Source organism: Triticum aestivum, chromosome 2B (assembly GCF_018294505.1).
Source record: "Triticum aestivum cultivar Chinese Spring chromosome 2B, IWGSC CS RefSeq v2.1, whole genome shotgun sequence".
NCBI classification, from domain to species: domain Eukaryota; kingdom Viridiplantae; phylum Streptophyta; class Magnoliopsida; order Poales; family Poaceae; genus Triticum; species Triticum aestivum.
Genome location: NC_057798.1, coordinates 448,155,628 through 448,172,375, shown reverse-complemented (window position 1 = coordinate 448,172,375; position 16,748 = coordinate 448,155,628). Strand labels below are relative to the sequence as shown.

Here is a 16,748-nt window from a genome sequence, read left to right as displayed (position 1 = left end):
GGCACATATCTAATTATCGCCTGTTGACGCCATCGAATCGACTTGACTACATAGAGGGACCTGCATGGGCCACTAATGACAAAGTTAAATTTGGCAAATCTCGGGTAGAGGGTTCCGAGCTGGTAGCCTTGGCACGATGGTAATAGGGACACATGACTTTACCCAGGTTTGGACTCTCTCTAAGAGATAACACCCTACGTCCTGCTTTGATTGTATTGATTATTGATGGGGTACGTACAGACTAGGTTGATTTACCATGAGCTCGTGTATGAATGTGTTGGCCTCTAGGTCTACACACCTCATCTTATATTGACACCGGGGGTACCTAGGGTTACACATAGGTCGGTTACATCTAATATTAATCTTTCCGACGATTGCCTCTATGTCTTGGAGTACGCACCAACTCTTTGAGATTTCTTCTAGACGCTCCTGGGAGCCTGACGAATATGGCCCACAAGACAATTACATTGAGGGTGCTCGGCCTAGCCCATATGTCCGGAAGCCGACATGGTTAGCACCCCCTTATCCAGGACACCATCACCTGGGCATGGCATAAGATTTTTCCCATGATTCGGATAGTTTGCCTTGTCCTACTTCATGTTGATGGAGACTTTGAACCATAAAAGTTCTAGGATCACGAAGACCATAGTTGCTAGATCCATGGTGGACAAGTCTATGGAGAACTACACCCACAATGGAGCACTCAGCCTATGCCACCGAGGCTTACGACCATGAAAGCCTAGCCTTGATCAGGGTAGATCTTCACCAAATAGGTCTCCAGGTCTGTGCAAACATCTTGCTTCCTTCACACCTTGAAGGCTCCCATGCACACAAGCCAATGTAGGACCACTACTACAGCTTACCAGTGATTGGTGCATTTTCCACTTTATTGACGAGCAAAGTAACCGTCAATGGTAACTCGCTAGTGGTAAGAGGTTACCAGTAATTAGCAAAATAGGTGAGTGTCACTAGTAACTACTCTACCTATGGCATGTTTCAAAATTAGATCTTCACTGGTATTTTACTTACCAGTAACATACCTTCTGCTCTATTAGTCTCTAGTACATTTAGTTAATTAAAAATACAAAGTATAACAACCGACAATACATAAATCAATTAAACAATACATTAACCCAACATAATTATATATCAGTTGAATTACAACTTAAGGGTAGTACTCAATATAGCCATTTGTTGAAACACATTTCATATTACAGCAATGCATATACATATCAATGTACTGAAGGAGCCGCACCTGAGCGGTTGTAGTCACCGCTGTAGATATCTAGTGGTCATTGTTTCTTTTGTGTCCATCATCAACCACTAGTGCAGTCACCACTGGAGATGTTCAGTTGTTGTTTCTTCTGTGTCCAGCACCATCCATGATGAAAAGGTCATGTCAGTCTTAAGGGACTCAATATGGTTTCGGATCACAAAAATGAAAAGGCTAAGTCCCTTAAGATACGTTGACATTAATTATCAATCCAATTAGGAGATTGGGGGTGCACTTTCAGTGGTGAATTCTTCAATTCAACTGACATGACCTATATGGCCGTATGCATCTTTCTGGTGCAGAGGCCGGGGAATCTCCCCTTTTCCAAAAAAAACTGACATGACCTATTAATCATTTACTTTTCCTATTCTTATGGTTTGAGAAAATAGTAAACCGAATAAGCCCTAAGGGAAGAACCCATGTTTCAAAAGTTATACACGTTACTTTTTTTTGTGGGGGAAAAGTTATACACGTTGCTAACTTAAAAAAGAGGTACATCATGCTAATATTTTCCTTGCAAGCACTGTCCTATAGTGACTTGCAAGCATATGTGACACCTGTTTCTTCACCCTTCCTGCCTTTCTTTCAGAGCGCACATCGCATGTCCCATTTCGTGTATGGAACTTGTCTAATTTGCGCCACCATTATGTGTAGTTCAGGAGCCCGGGATTATTTCGGAGGTTCGGAAATGGCTCCTCCTTCCTCTCCCTCCCTCCTCCCTTCCTCCTCCCCTCCTCGCCTTGGCAGGCCCGCTCTCAGCCCTGCCCCGTTGGCCAGCGTCCGGTTGCACTCCTCTCCGCGTGCAGATGCTCTCCCTCTCCCCTCCCCCGTCCCCCCGCGGGTGGGGTTCTCCCCTCCTTCCTCTCCGCTGCCGATGCTTGGATCTCGTTTTTTGGGCCCTTGTGTCTGATGAGGAGGATGCGCAGTCGTTGGCCTCCCCCCCCTGCGGTGTTGTGCCCTGCTCTGGGGGGGGGGGGTGTGGGGGTGGCCTGCGCCGCTCCTCGCCTCCGCAAGTTCGCTCCTGGGGGCCGGGGCCGGCCGGTGGTTGTGTCTTCGCCGGTCGACGGCTGCATCCGGATCTCGCGGCATCGGCGTAAATCTGGTAAGTTTGCTGTTGCGTCTCCTGATCCTGGTGTCTTGGGTTGTGCTCCTGATGGGAAGCTTGGAGGCTCTCCACCCCCCTCTCTGGCTTCGTCTGCGGCGGCCTCGTCGCCGGTGGCGGCATCGGCGGGGGCGTTGGTGGCTTCGTGTAACCTAGATCTTGATCTTGGTGCGGTGTTCTCTGGACCGCGGGCCAACTCCCTGTGTGGGCTTGTTGGGCCTGGCGGGGTGGTGCTGGCTAGTGGGCCTTCCTCCCCTCCCACCCTCTCTTTTGTGGTCGATTTCCCCCCTCTCGTTTCGTCTGGCCAGTTGGGCCCTCCGCCTGGCTACCTGCTCCTCATCCTCCTTCGGCCCATTTGGCTAGTCGGGCCTAGGTGGGCACGGCTTCCTCGGGCTATTTATGGATTCCACGCGGTTCTCTCCCCCCCTGCTAGGGTTTCCTGCTTCCGCTTCTGATCTGCGCCGCCACCGTCTTCCCATCCGTCGCATTATTAGATCTCCCCCACCCCCACCCCTCCGTCTTCCTTTTGCTGCGGTGATCTCCATGGACAAATCTAGGGGTTCTTCCTGCGAGGCGCTTTCTGGCAGCAAGCGGAGCCGCGAGGAATCTCCTGCCTCCGTGGTGGATCTGGAGCTCGAGGCGTCGCTCCGCTCCAAGCTGGAGTCGGAGCAGGCGGCGCGCGAGCAGGCGGCTCGTGCCCACGAGGCCTGGGCTTCGGGTCCGGAGCGGGTGCAGCGCTCGGAGAGGGACAGTGTGACTGGATCCAGTCCGCAGGGCTCTGGATTTGGTCCTTCTCCTTGTCTAGTGCTGTATCCGTGGGAGGCGGCGGTGGCCTCCGGCGGTGGGGTGTCTTCATCCTCTGCCTCCCTTCCCGTTCTAGGTGCGGGGCGTGGCTCGTCTGCCCCATCGCGTCCCTTGCCTCCCCCGCCTCCTCGCTCGTTTGGGGCTGGATCTGGTGCTCGTCCGCCGCCTCGGTCCTTCACGGAGCCGGCGCGTCGGCCGCCTGGTCCAGCCTCGGGGGCGCCCCTTCCTCCAGGAATGGGGGATGGGATTCTTCCTCCTCCCCCGTCGCTGCATTAACCTCGTCCCTCCTCTACCTCCCACAGCAACCCATCGGCACTCACCTGCTTCGCGTGCCACAGGCCTGGGCACTTCCAGTCTCGCTGCACCAATCCCCCCTTCTGCTTGATTTGTCGCTCTGATGGTCATCTTACAGTCAACTACATGGCTAGGCAGAAACCTCCCGCGGTCCTCCAGTTCGGCTTGGGACTCCCTGGCTGCGCCTTCTTCGCCTTTGACGGTGACCTTCCTGTTCGGGAGGTGGCACCTGCGCTGTCCAATGCGGCGATTGTCTCGGTCAAAGACCAAAATATTTCACCCCAAACTCTTCTGGAAGGGCTTCACATTTGGGATGTGGCTGGATGGGACTGGCAAGTTGTGCAGATGTCTGATTTTGATTTCTATGTGGTGTTCCCCTCCAAAGAATGCTTGCGTATGATTGCTTCTTGCACCAGCTTCACCTTGCCTCTCAATCAATTGGTGGTTTCTGTCAAAGCGGCTTCTTACAATGGTACGACAGTTGGCCCTCTTTCTCAAGTGTGGGTTTTGATCGATGATTTGCCTGCTGGTCTCTGCTCGCCTGCTTTCCTCATGTCCTTTGGGGTTTTGATTGGGAAACCTATCAAGGTGGATGAGGATTCTTTGAACAAGGTTGGTCCTGCTAGGATGAAGGTTTGGTGTGTTGATCATGAACGAGTGCATGGCTCTATTGATGTTTACGCATCTCCCAATGATATTAGGCTTCAGGTGCGGGTGGAGGGGGCGGCGGCTTTCCAAGCCCCACCTCCCCCCTCCTCCTGCTAATCCCTCAGACAAGCATGACAAGGAGGGGGATGGATCTTTGGGTGGCCCTAATCAGAGTTTTGGGTCTAATCTTTGCTTCAATCAATCTGAATGGGATGGCCTGGCAGATTCTGAAAGTGAGTTGTTTCAATCCCAAGCTCCTTTTGGGGATGCTCCTCGTGATGACCCGGTGATCTCCCCTGCTGCTCAGACTACTCCGACCGCTGTCGCTGATTTGCCAAAGGTCCCGCCTTGCTCGACTACCCCAGTGTCTGGTGCCTGCTCCAATCTTCCTGCTCGCCCACTCTCCCCCACCCGTTCGGGAATTGAAGATCTCCCTGTCTCCCCGGCTCGCGATATGGTGGAATCCTAGCCCCTCACGAAGAAGAAATCCTCAGTGCGCAAGTTCTCAGCTAAGAGCCGGAACTCGTCGGGCTCGAAGCAATCCATGACGGGGATCTGTCGGTGTCTTGATCAAGATCTAGGTTCTATGTCCCACTCCGGTCCCCATGTTGGTTCTCCTGCTGCGCGGTCGTCTGCTATTCGATCTCCGGTGTCCACGGCCCAGAAAGGAAGGCAGGTTGCGCACTCCGGTGGTTCTATCCTGGAAAGGGCGGAGAAGCGGGCTGCGGCGAAGGATCTCCCTCCCCCAGGTACCTCCCCAGCCTCTTCTGTCGCTGTTTCTCCTGTTCGGGTGGTTTTACCTTCTATGTCTGATGATCATCTTTTAAATATTATGTCGGACATGGGTTTGGTGGTCAATTCTTCTGTTGGTTCTCCTAGTTTGCTTCTTGCTATTATTCGGGCTAATGAACTGGCTCAGGCAGCCATTGCTAAAGCCAAAGAGGCTGTTGCCTCGCGGGTCGAGGGTGTTGGTTGTGATGCGGGGGTGGCTTTGGGTGCTGGTAGTGGCCAGCCCCTTTCCTGCTTTTCCAAGAGGGGCACTAATAAACGTGCTAAATCCTGCATGGCCCCCTGCAGGTCGAGCCTCCGCATCAAGAATCTTTCGTATAAATGAGGGCGTTATTCTGGAATATTAGGGGGTTCGGTGCTAGGGGGCGCCGTGACCAACTTAAATATTTGGTTCGTTCTAATTCTATTGATTTCGTGGGGCTGGTTGAAACTTTCAAGGATTCCTTCTCCCCTAATGAGCTCTCTACTATTGTGGGTATGGACAGATTTAATTGGCAATTTTTACCTGCTTCGGGCCACTCTGGTGGGATCTTGATTGGTTCTAATAAAGATATTTTTGATTTTGTTGCTTTTGACCATGGGTTTTTTGGGCCAGTGTTGTTCTTTCTCACAAATCTATGAATACCCTCTGTGAGTTTATCATTGTTTATGGGCCTGCGGATCACTCTCTGTCGAACCTATTCCTTAATGAACTCTCGATCAAGATTGATTCCTGTAATTTACCGATGGTTATTGGGGGAGACTTTAATCTTATGCGGTGCCCTCTTGACAAGAATAATGATAATTTCTCTTGGCCTTTAGCTAATGCTTTTAATGACTTCATTAGTGCTAACGCCATCCGCGAGCTTCCTCGAGGGGGCCCCGCTTTACTTGGTCTAACCATTAGGCTAACCCTATTAGATCCGTTCTTGATCGAATCTTCCTATGTCCCAGGTGGGAGTCCTTGTTCCCTAGAACTTCTCTTAACGCCAAATGCATTGTCGGGTCTGATCATACCCCCTTCATTCTTGACGACGGTTCCATTTGCACTCGACCTCCGACTAGATTTCAATTTGATGCTTCATGGTTGTCGGTGGATGGCTTTGCTGATATGGTTGCAGCGAAGATTTCCCAATCCCTCTCTTCCAATTCCCGCTCGTTTGGGCCTCTGGATGATTGGCACTCGTGCTCCTATGACTTGCGTAAGTTTCTTAGAGGTTGGTCTCGTAATCGTGCGGCGGAGGATCGTCGCACCAAAGCTTTTCTCGAAAACCAGATCTTGGAGCTGGATCGTGCTGCTGATTCTACTGGGCTCTCTGACGATGGATGGGCCGTTCGTTATAATCTTGAGGTTGCTTTAATGCAGTTGCACCACCAGGCCGAGATTTATTGGCGCCAGCGGGGCACTCTTAACTGGACTCTTAAAGGGGACTCTCCTACAGCCTACTTTTTGCGATTGCGAACAGTAGGCGTAGGCGCTGTGATATTAATAGCCTGCTGATTAATGGTGTGCGTTCTTCTGATCGGTCTATTATTATGGCTCATGTGGTGGATTTCTTTTCTTCGTTGTTAGGGGCTAAACCTCAATCGGGCTTATATATATCTCCCCACCTTTGGAGCTCTGGTCTTAAAATCACCCCCGAGGAGAATGCTTCCTTGATGATTCCGCTCTCTGACCAGGAAATTTGGGATGTTGTTAACTCTGCTAATCCCAATGCTGCTTCCGGGCCAGACGGTTTTTCCATCCCCTTCTTTCGGAAATTCTGGCCCCAGTTGAAACAGTTGGTGTGTAACGTTATCCAGGGTTTCTGCCTTGGTACTGTCGATATCTCTCGCCTGAATTACGCTGTGATATCCCTGATTCCTAAGGTCAAGGGTGCTGATGTTATCTCCCAATTTCGGCCTATTGCTTTGATTAACAACTTTGCCAAATTCCCGGCTAAAGGCTTTGCGAATCGTTTGTCTCTGGTAGCTCATAGAGTTATTAGCCCCTTTCAATCTGCTTTTATCAAAGGGCGTTTCATTCTTGATGGTATTCTTTCCCTTCATGAGATTGTTCATGATCTTCATGTGCGAAGAGCTAAAGCGATTATTCTTAAGTTAGACTTCGAAAAAGCGTATGACTCGGTTAGCTGGCCCTTCCTCAAGCAGGTCCTCCTTGCTAAAGGCTTCGACGGTGCTTATGTTCATCGTATCATGTAGTTGGTCTCGGGTGGCCATACTGCCATTGCTGTTAACGGCTTTGTTAGCAATTTCTTCGCGAATGGCAGGGGCCTTCGCCAAGGGGATCCTGCCTCCCCTGTTCTTTTTAACTTTGTGGGCGACGCCTTCTCTTGCATGCTCTCCAGGGCGGCCCGCTGTGGGCACATCGCTCCTGTGGTCTCCCATCTACTTCCGGAAGGTGTCTCCCATCTGCAATATGCGGACGATACAATCATCTTGGTGGAGCTGGATGACGCCTGTATTGCCAATCTGAAATTCATCTTGTTGTGTTTCGAAGCCGTTTCGGGTCTTAAGATTAATTTCGCCAAGAGTGAGGTTATGGTGACGGGTGTTGATGGGGCGGAAGCCTTGCGGGTTGCTAGGCTCCTTAACTGCTCATTAGGCTCCTTCCCCTTCAAGTATTTAGGCTTTCCGATCTCTCCTGGAATGCTTCATGCGAATGATTTCGCTCCGGTGGTTGCTAAAGTGGGGAACAGGGTGCTCCCTTGGAGGGGTAGATATAATACCAATGCCGGCAAAGTGGCTCTAATCAACTCTTGCTTATCCTCTCTCCCTATGTTTCTTATGGGCTTTTATCTTCTCACGAATGGCGTGCATGCTGGCTTCGACAAACATAGGGGTGCCTTCTACTGGAATTCCGCTGATAACAAAAGGAAGTATAGGCTGGTCAAGTGGCAACTTATGTGTAAACCTAAGAACCTTGGGGGGTTAGGCATTATTAATACTCGGGTGATGAACATTTGTTTGCTTATCAAGTGGTGGTGGAAAATTATGACTGTTGGGGCCGAGTCATTGTGGTTTTCGATTCTTAAGGCCAAATATTTCCCTCACTCCAACCCGCTGTTTGCTTCCGCGCGGCGTGGCTCTCAGTTTTGGAAAGCCCTTGTCAAAGTTAGACCAATTTTTCTGGAGCATGTTAAGTTTACTGTTGGTAATGGGTTGGTTGTTCGATTTTGGTTGGATTGGTGGTCTGGGGATGCCCCCCTAGCCGTGAGCTTTCCGGTTCTGTTTTCTTACTGTCCTAATCCGCAGATCTCCATCGCGAAGGTGGCTGCTAATAATTGGGATTTGGCTTTTCGTCGGGCCCTGTCTCCTGAAGAGTTGGAAGATTGGCAAAGTCTCTCTGCCCTCTTCCCTGTGCTCTCGGAGTCGGCCGACTCGGTGATTTGGCCGCATTCGGCCTCTGATAGATTTTCGGTTAAGTCGTTGTATTCTAGACTTATTGGTGGTACTCCTTCGGCTCGATTCTCTTGCGTTTGGAAATCCAAGGTTCCTCCTACGATTAAGATTTTTCTCTGGCAAGCCTTTCGTGGTCGCCTCCCGACTGCTGATCAGATCAAAAAACGCAATCGGCCGGGCTCGGAATTCTGTAATTTGTGTGGGGCCTTGGAGAACTCTGATCACATCTTTTTCAAATGCGTTCTAGCCAAATTAGTTTGGTGCTGCGTCAGATCTTGGCTTCGGGTTCCCTGGAATCCCTCCTCTTTCTCTGAGATTCGAACCCTAGCCAAAGCCTTGGTCGGGGTCACCAAGAGGGTATTTTGGGTTGGCCTGGGAGCTTTATGTTGGGCTCTCTGGACAATTAGAAACAAATTTACTATTGAACTTACCTTCCCATCTAAGCCTGCTGATGTTCTTTTCAAATCATGTATATTCTTGCAGCAGTGGAGATCATTGACTAAGGAGACTGATCAGGATGCCCTGGACCTGCTCATCGACAAAATTCGGGCTTCGGCTTCTCAGATCTCCGGGAGGAACCCTGTCGTCTAAATCTGGTGCTGTAGTTTGCGGAGATTAGGTGTTTCTCCCTCCCCGGCCTGCGCGCCGTGTATGGCAGTTGCCTGTATGTTTCCTGCTCTGGCTACTCTCATCCTTTTGTTTATGTGTGTGTGCTCCTGTGAACTTGCGGTATCCGTGACGCTGCCTTGAGGCTTTATCTATAAAATTGGGCTTTGGCCTTTTCTCTAAAAAAAAGTAGTTCAGGAGCCCAGGGTAAGGTCCAAAGCTAGAAAACTCGCAAGACAACTGCACAGAAAACGTCACACAATGGAGTTATGGTCGACCCACTCAAATTTCCTCCAAGACAAAGGAAACAGCGACCGGCCGTTTAAGCAACGCCACACGTAGTAGCTCCCGCGGACGCCACACCCTTGGCGCGCCACCCCCGCTCCTCTTCCCGTTCCCGTCCACGTCATGCTCCACGTTGCACCCCTTCCGCATGTGCCGCACCGCCTATATTACATTCGCTGATCGCGAGGACGAGAACACGCAGAAGTCAAGTCCCCCAAACCTGCAGATCAGTGATCCTACCATCCTTGGCGTGCGCAGACTAGTCCCAACTCCCAACTCGTGATCATACTACGAGCTGCAAGTAGTATTGCCATGGCTGCGCCGGCCACCTTCGTCGTGGTGGTCGCCTGCTTGGTGGCGTCTGCTCTCTGCGGCGGCGTCTGCCGGGCGCAGGACATGGACAACGAGTGGGCACGGTACCGCGGGTTCTTCGGCGGCGGCGGCACGCTGCTGCCACAATCGGACGTGGACCTGCTGGAGTTCCCGCTGAACCTCGAGTACCTGGAGGCGGAGTTCTTCTGCTGGTCGGCGCTGGGCTACGGCCTCGATGGCATCGACGTCAACCTCACCGGCGGCGGTCCGCCTCCCATCGGTGGCCAGACCGCCGCCCTCACCCCCTTCGTCCGAGACGTCGCCACACAGTTCTGCTACCAAGAAGTTGGCCACCTCAGGTACGTACGCAATTAACCTCACAATTCGGCCACTCGGACTCTCTCCCGACCAAGAAATATTAGTAGCAGAGAAGTAGCATGTCGTTTATGAACAGTGCGTGCGTGTGTATGTGCAGGGCGATCAAGCAGAACGTGAGGGGATTCCCGCGGCCGCAGCTGGACATCAGCGCGACCAACATCGGCAAGATCGTGGAGCAGGCGATGAACACGACGCTGGACCCGCCCTTCAACCCCTACGAGAACAGCCTCAACTTCCTCATCGCCTCCTACATCATCCCGTACGTCGGTCTTACCGGCTACGTTGGCGCCAACCCCAAGCTCCTCACTCCTCAGGCCAGAAGGGTACGTACCTAGGCTACACCACACGCGTGATCACCCTACCACCAGCCGTATCGATCAGACACACAAAATGCGTGCATGCGTACTGATCGATATTCCCATTAATTACATGTACGTGATAATTAACTTGTCGTACTTCTGTGATTGATTGCACGCAGCTGGTGGCGGGACTGCTGGGCGTGGAATCGGCACAGGACGCGGTGATCCGGGCCCTGTTGTACGAGCGCGGACTGTCGCGGGTGGCGAGCTATGGTGTTGGTGTGGCGGAGGTGACCGCGCACATCTCCGACCTGCGGAACGAGCTTGGGAGGAGGGGAGTGAAGGGCGAGGGGCTAGTGGTGGCGCCGGGTGAGGGGCCCGAGGGGCAGACCGTGGGGAACATCATCGCCGGCGACCGCTACTCGCTCGCGTACGATCGCACGCCCGAGGAGATCCTCGGCATCGTGTACGGCACCGGAAGCCCCGCCCAGGCCGGCGGGTTCTTTCCCCAGGGCGCTGACGGCCGCATAGCCAGGGGACTCCTCATGTAGATGATCAATCGACGGACATATATACAACTGGAGTGTTGTTCTCGATCGCAAGTTGTAGACTATATGCATCATACATGTGTGTGTTGTCCTTATGGATGCTAATAATCAATAAAAGGACCTATGCAATAGGCAAAATGTTTTCCCATCAGCGTCGGCATCTGGCAAGTTCGAGAACCAACCATGGAACCCCAAGCTTCACGGTTTTTTTTTTTGAGAAAAGACATACGCCCGATTTTATAAATAAAGCCACCAGACAGAGTAACAGAGCAACCACCAAGCCAACATAGTATCACAGCAACAACTAATAAGGTTCGCATACATGGCTACCTAGCCAATCATGGCACACAGGCTAGCTCTCAGAAAACAGAAGGAAGGGAACATTAAGGCACCGCCCAAAATCTTCGCAACATGGATGAAGCCGTAGACCGAATCTTGGATACCATAGCGTCAAAAGCCTCGTGGTCCGCCTCCTTAATCAATAATCTCCACTGCTGCAGGAAGACACCAGATTTAAATAAGCAGCTCACAGGGTTAGCCGGAAAGGTATGTTCAATAGTAAACTTGTTTCTAGTGTTCCACAACAACCAACAGATCGCTGCAAACCCAACCCAGAAAACCCTTTTAGCCACCCCGAATAAGCCAGACGCCAGACGCCGCAAGTCCTCGAAGGATGAAGGATTCCAGTTCACTTGAAGCCAATACCGAATACAGCACCAAACAAACTTAGCCAAAGAGCCGTGAAAGAAGATATGCTCGGTATTTCGAATGACCCCACATAAAACGCATCTATCAGAGCCCAGGCCGTTCCTTTTCCGGATTTGATCAGCCGCGGGAAGTTTCCAACGAAAAGCTTGCCACATGAAGATTTTGATCTTAGGAGGAATACAGGCCTTCCAAATACACTTGAACTTGGACGTAGGGGAGTCGAATATAAGTTTAGCGTAGGCAGACTTAACCGAAAAGCGACCAGAGGAGGAGTGGGGCCAGACAACCGAGTCTTCTTCATCCGAGAGCACGGGGAAGCAAGCAGTAAGGCGATACCAGTCTTCCAACTCTTCTGGAGAAAGAGTTCTACGGAGGTCTAGGTCCCAATTATTTAGCGAGAGCTCAAAGATAGAGATCTCCGGATAGAGCAATAAGAAAATAAGACCGGGAACGCCACTGCGAGGGTGGAGTCCCCGCACCACCAGTCTAACCAGAAGCGAGTAGACTTACCATTTCTAACTACGAATTTGACCAAAGATTGAAAAACCAAACGAACTTTAACGAGCTGGAGCCAGAAATGTGAACCACCAGTGGAAGAAGCAAACATGGGGCTCGAGTCCGGGAAGTATTTAGCCTTGAGAATGGCTAGCCAGAGGGGGTGCTCCTCGAAGTACATGATCTTCCACCACCAGTTTAGAATGAGGCACTTGTTCATGGCAGCAGTATTAATGATCCCTAACCCTCCCATGTTCTTTGGCCGACATATGTATTTCCATTTCACCATCCTATATTTGCACTTATTGTCGGCAGAGTTCTAGTAAAAAGCACCCCCATGTTTGTCAAAGCCAGCGTGGATCCCTCCAGAGAGGAGGTAGAAGCCCATCAAGAACATGGGGAGAGAGGACAGACAAGCATTGGTGAGGGCAACCTTGCCCGCTTAGGTATTATAATGGCCTCACCACGGCAAGACCCTGTTTCCCACCTTAGTGACAGCCGGAGCAAAGTCTTTAGCCAACAGTTTATGGGGAGAGATTGGAAGGCCCAGATATTTGAAAGGGAAGGAGCCTAGAGAACAGTTGAGGAGATGAGAAACTCTTTGAGCCTCAGCGTCCGCAACCCCAGTAACAATGACTTCGCTCTTAGAAAAATTGATTTTAAGGCCAGAGAGAGCTTTGAAGCAGAGGAGCAGGAATTTCAGATGAGTAATGCTGGCCTCATTAAGTTTGGCCATAATGATGGTGTCATCCGCATATTGAAGATGAGTGATACCATTAGGGACAAGGTGAGAGCTGACAGGAGTGATGTAGCCAGTTAGAGCTGCCCGGGACAGAGTATGAGAGAGGGCATTAGCGACAAAGTTGAAAAGAAGGGGGGAGGCTAGATCGCTCTGCCTTAGGCCCCTGCCGTTGGCAAAAAAATTACTAATCTTCCCATTGACCGACACAGCCCTGTGGCCACCCGTGACCAATTGAATAAGCCTGTGCACCACCGCACCATCAAAACCCTTAGCAAGCAGCACATGCTGAAGGAACTTTCAACTAACCGAGTCATATGCTTTCTGAAAATTGAGTTTAAGAACCACAGCTTTGGTCCCCTGGACCCGCAAATCATGGACAATCTCATGGAGACAGAGAACGCCATCTAAAATGAACCTGCCCTTTATGAAAGTAGATTGAAAAGGGCTAATAGAGCGGTGAATGATCGGGGAAAGCCTAGAAGCAAAGCCTTTAGCCGGAAGCTTCGCAAAGTTGTTGATCAAGGCAATAGGTCTAAATTGAGTGATCAGGTCTGCCCCTTTCACTTTAGGAATAAGAGTGAGCACCGCATAATTCAACCTAGAAATGTCGATGGTACCCAACCAGAAACCTTGAATGATCGCCTGAACAAGGACCCTCAACTAAGGCCAAAACTGCCTAAAGAAGGGGATGGAGAAACCATCAGGACCTGAAGCCGCATTAGAGTTGGTAGAGCAAATCATATCAAAAATCTCATTGTGAAAGAGGGGGATCAGCAAGGCTTCGTTATTGTCGCTTGAAACCTGGTCCTAAGAGGTCCAAAAGGAACTGGCTAGTCTAAAGCCCACCTCAGGTTTAGCGAAGAGGAGATAGGAGAAGAAATTGACCACGTGCAACATAATCACGGATTGGTCGGAGACCCTGACTCCTTTGATAAGCAGGCTATCGATCAGGTAGCGGCGACGCCTGCCATTGGCAATGGCGAAGAAGTACACAGTGGGGGAATCACCTTTTAGAGTCCAATTTATGGTGCCTCTTTGCCTCCAATACACTTCCTCCCGACGATGCAGAGCCAAAAGGGCCTCTTCTAAATCATAATGAGCCTGCCATTCAGCAGGGGAAAGGCCAGGGCCATCGACGCGAGCATCTAGGGTACCAATTTGGGCAGCCAGCCGAACTTTGTCACGCCTTGACTTAGCAACATGGTTCTTAGCCCATCCGCAAAGAAATCTACGAAGAAAATAGGAACATTGATGCTAATTGTCCATCGGACCAAAAGAACGTTGAGTAGAAGATAAGAAGGAAGAAATCTTATGCGCTATCAAGTCAACAAAACCCTCCACCAGGATCCAAGACGAATCAAACTGAAACCGAGGGAAGGAGATAGAATGAGTCCCATCATCAAGAATCAGGGGCGAGTGATCAGACCCCACGATGGATAGAGCCCTGAGGCAAGCCCGAGGAAACAATTTATCCCACCTGGAGCAAAATAAGACACGGTCTAGGACAGATTGAATGGGGGTGCTACGTCTTGATCTTGCGTTGGTTTTCCTTGAAGAGGAAAGGGTGATGCAGCAATAGTAGCGTAAGTATTTCCCTCGGTTTTTGAGAACCAAGGTATCAATCCAGTAGGAGGCTCCTCAAAAGTCCCACACACCTACACAAACAAACAAAGAACTCGCAACCAACGCAATAAAGGGGTTGTCAATCCCTTCGTGGCCACTTGCGAAAGTGAGATCTAATAGAGATAGTATGATAAGATAAATATATTTTTGGTATTTTATAATATAGATGCAAAAAGTAAAGATGCAAATAAAAGTAGATTGAAAGCTTATATGATAAAAGATAGACCCGGGGCCATAGATTTCACTAGAGGCTTCTCTCAAGATAGCATAAGTATTACGGTGGGTGAACATATTACTATCGAGCAATTGATAAAAAAGAGAATAATTATGAGATTATCTAGGCATGATCATGTATATAGGCATCACGTCCGCGATAAGTAGACCGACTCCTGCCTGCATCTACTACTACTACTCCACACATCGATCGCTATCCAGCATGCATCTAGAGTATTAAGTTCATAAGAACAGAGTAACACATTAAGAAAGATGACATGATGTAGAGGGATAAACTCAAGCAACATTATATAAACCCCATCTTTTTATCCTCGATGGCAACAATACAATACGTCCCTTGCAACCCTTTCTGTCACTGGGTAAGGACACCGCAAGATTGAACCCAAAGCTAAGCACTTCTCCCATGGCAAGAAAGATCAATCTAGTAGGCCAAACCAAACTGATAATTCGAAGATACTTGCGAAGATAACTCAATCATACATAAAAGAATTCAGAGAAGATTCAAATATTTCTCATAGATAAACTTGATCATAAACCCACAATTCATCGGATCTCGACAAACACACCACAAAAAGAGTTATATCAAATAGATCTCCACAAGAGAGGGGGAGAACATGGTATTGAGATCCAAAAAGAGAGAAGAAGCCATCTAGCTAATAAATATGGACCCGAAGGTCTGTGGTAAACTACTCATAACTCATCGGAAGGGCTATGGTGTTGATGTAGAAGCCCTCCATGGTCGATTCCCCCTCCGGCGGAGCGCCAACGAAGGCTCCAAGATGGGATCTCGCGGATACAGAAGGTTACGGCGGTGGAAATTGTTTTTCGTTGGCTCCCTGGATATTTTCGGGGTACGTAGGTATATATAGGAGGAAGAAGTACGTCGGTGGCCGCTCATGGGGCCCAGGAGACAGGGGGCGCGCCCAGAGGGGGTGGGCGCGCCCTCTTATCTCCTGGCCGCCTCGATCGCTTCTTGGCTTGCACTCCAAGTTCTCTGGATCACGTTGTTCCAAAAATCACGCTCCCGAAGGTTTCATTCCGTTTGGACTCCGTTTGATATTCCTTTTCTTCGAAATACTGAAATAGGCAAAAAAAACAACAATAGTTGGGCCTCCGGTTAGTAGGTTAGTCCGAAAAATTATATAAATGTGTAAAATAAAGCCCATAAACATCCAAAAGGGGTAATATAATATCATGGAACCATCAAAAATTATAGATACGTTGGAGACGTATCAAGCATCCCCAAGCTTAATTCCTGCTCGTCCTCGAGTAGGTAAATGATAAAAACAGAATTTTTGATGTGGAATGCTACCTAGCATGATTCTCAATGTAATTTTCTTAATTGTGGCATGAATGTTCAGATCCAAATGATTCAAAATAAAAGTTCATATTGATAAAAGAAATAGTAACACTTCAAGCATACTAATCAAAGCAATCATGTCTTCTCAAAATAACATGGCTAAAGAAAGTTCATCCCTACAAAATCATATAGTTAGGCTATGCTTCATTTTCATCACACAAAGATGTTCCCAAATTCTACACCCCCTATGACAAGCCAAGCAATTGTTTCGTACTTAAATAATCTCAAACATTTTCAACCTTCATGCAATACATGAGCGTGAGCCATGGATATAGCACTATGGGTGGAATAGAATATGATGATGGGGATTGTGTGAAGAAGACAAAAAAGGAGAAAGTCTCACATTGACGAGGATAATCAACGGGCTATGGAGATGCCCATCAATTGATGTCAACATGAGGAGTAGGGATTGCGATGCAACGGATGCACTAGAGCTATAAATGAATGCTCAACAAAAGAAAACTAGTGGGTGTGCATCCAACTTGCTTGCTCACGAAGACCTAGGGCATTTGAGGAAGCCCATCGTAGGAATATACAAGCCAAGTTCTATAATGAAAAATTCCCACTAGTATATGAAAGTGACAACATATGAGACTCACTATATGAAAAACATGGTGCTACTTTGAAGCACAATATATGAGACTCACTACATGAAGAACAAGGTGCTACTTTGAAGCACAAGTGTGGAAAAAGAGATAGTAACATTGCCCCTTTTATTTATTTATTTTTTCTTTTTCCTTTTTTTCTTTGGCCTTTCTTTTTTTTCTTTTTGGGCAATGCTCTAATAATGATGATCACCACACTTTCATTGATTACAACATATGAATTACAACTCGAAACTAGAACAAGATATGACTCTATATGAAT

At 49.2% G+C, this 16,748-nt stretch overlaps 1 protein-coding gene across 1 annotated transcript; it reads left to right on the top strand.

Annotated features, from left to right (window-relative positions):
* Positions 1 to 9,374: 9,374 nt before the first annotated feature.
* LOC123041360 (desiccation-related protein PCC13-62) lies at positions 9,375 to 10,870 on the top strand. Its single transcript, XM_044463986.1, has 3 exons — positions 9,375 to 9,853; positions 9,970 to 10,195; positions 10,351 to 10,870. The coding sequence occupies exons 1-3, from the start codon at positions 9,495 to 9,497 to the stop codon at positions 10,720 to 10,722; spliced, it is 957 nt and encodes a 318-aa protein (XP_044319921.1). The 5' UTR covers positions 9,375 to 9,494; the 3' UTR covers positions 10,723 to 10,870.
* The last annotated feature ends 5,878 nt before the right edge of the window (positions 10,871 to 16,748 follow it).

Coding starts and splice junctions, on each gene's coding strand:
- LOC123041360 (XM_044463986.1), top strand. CDS start 9,495: ATGGCTGCGCCGGCCACCTTCGTCGTGGTGGTCGCCTGCTTGGTGGCG. Junction 9,854..9,969: donor CAAGAAGTTGGCCACCTCAG/GTACGTACGCAA, acceptor GTGTATGTGCAG/GGCGATCAAGCAGAACGTGA. Junction 10,196..10,350: donor TCACTCCTCAGGCCAGAAGG/GTACGTACCTAG, acceptor GATTGCACGCAG/CTGGTGGCGGGACTGCTGGG.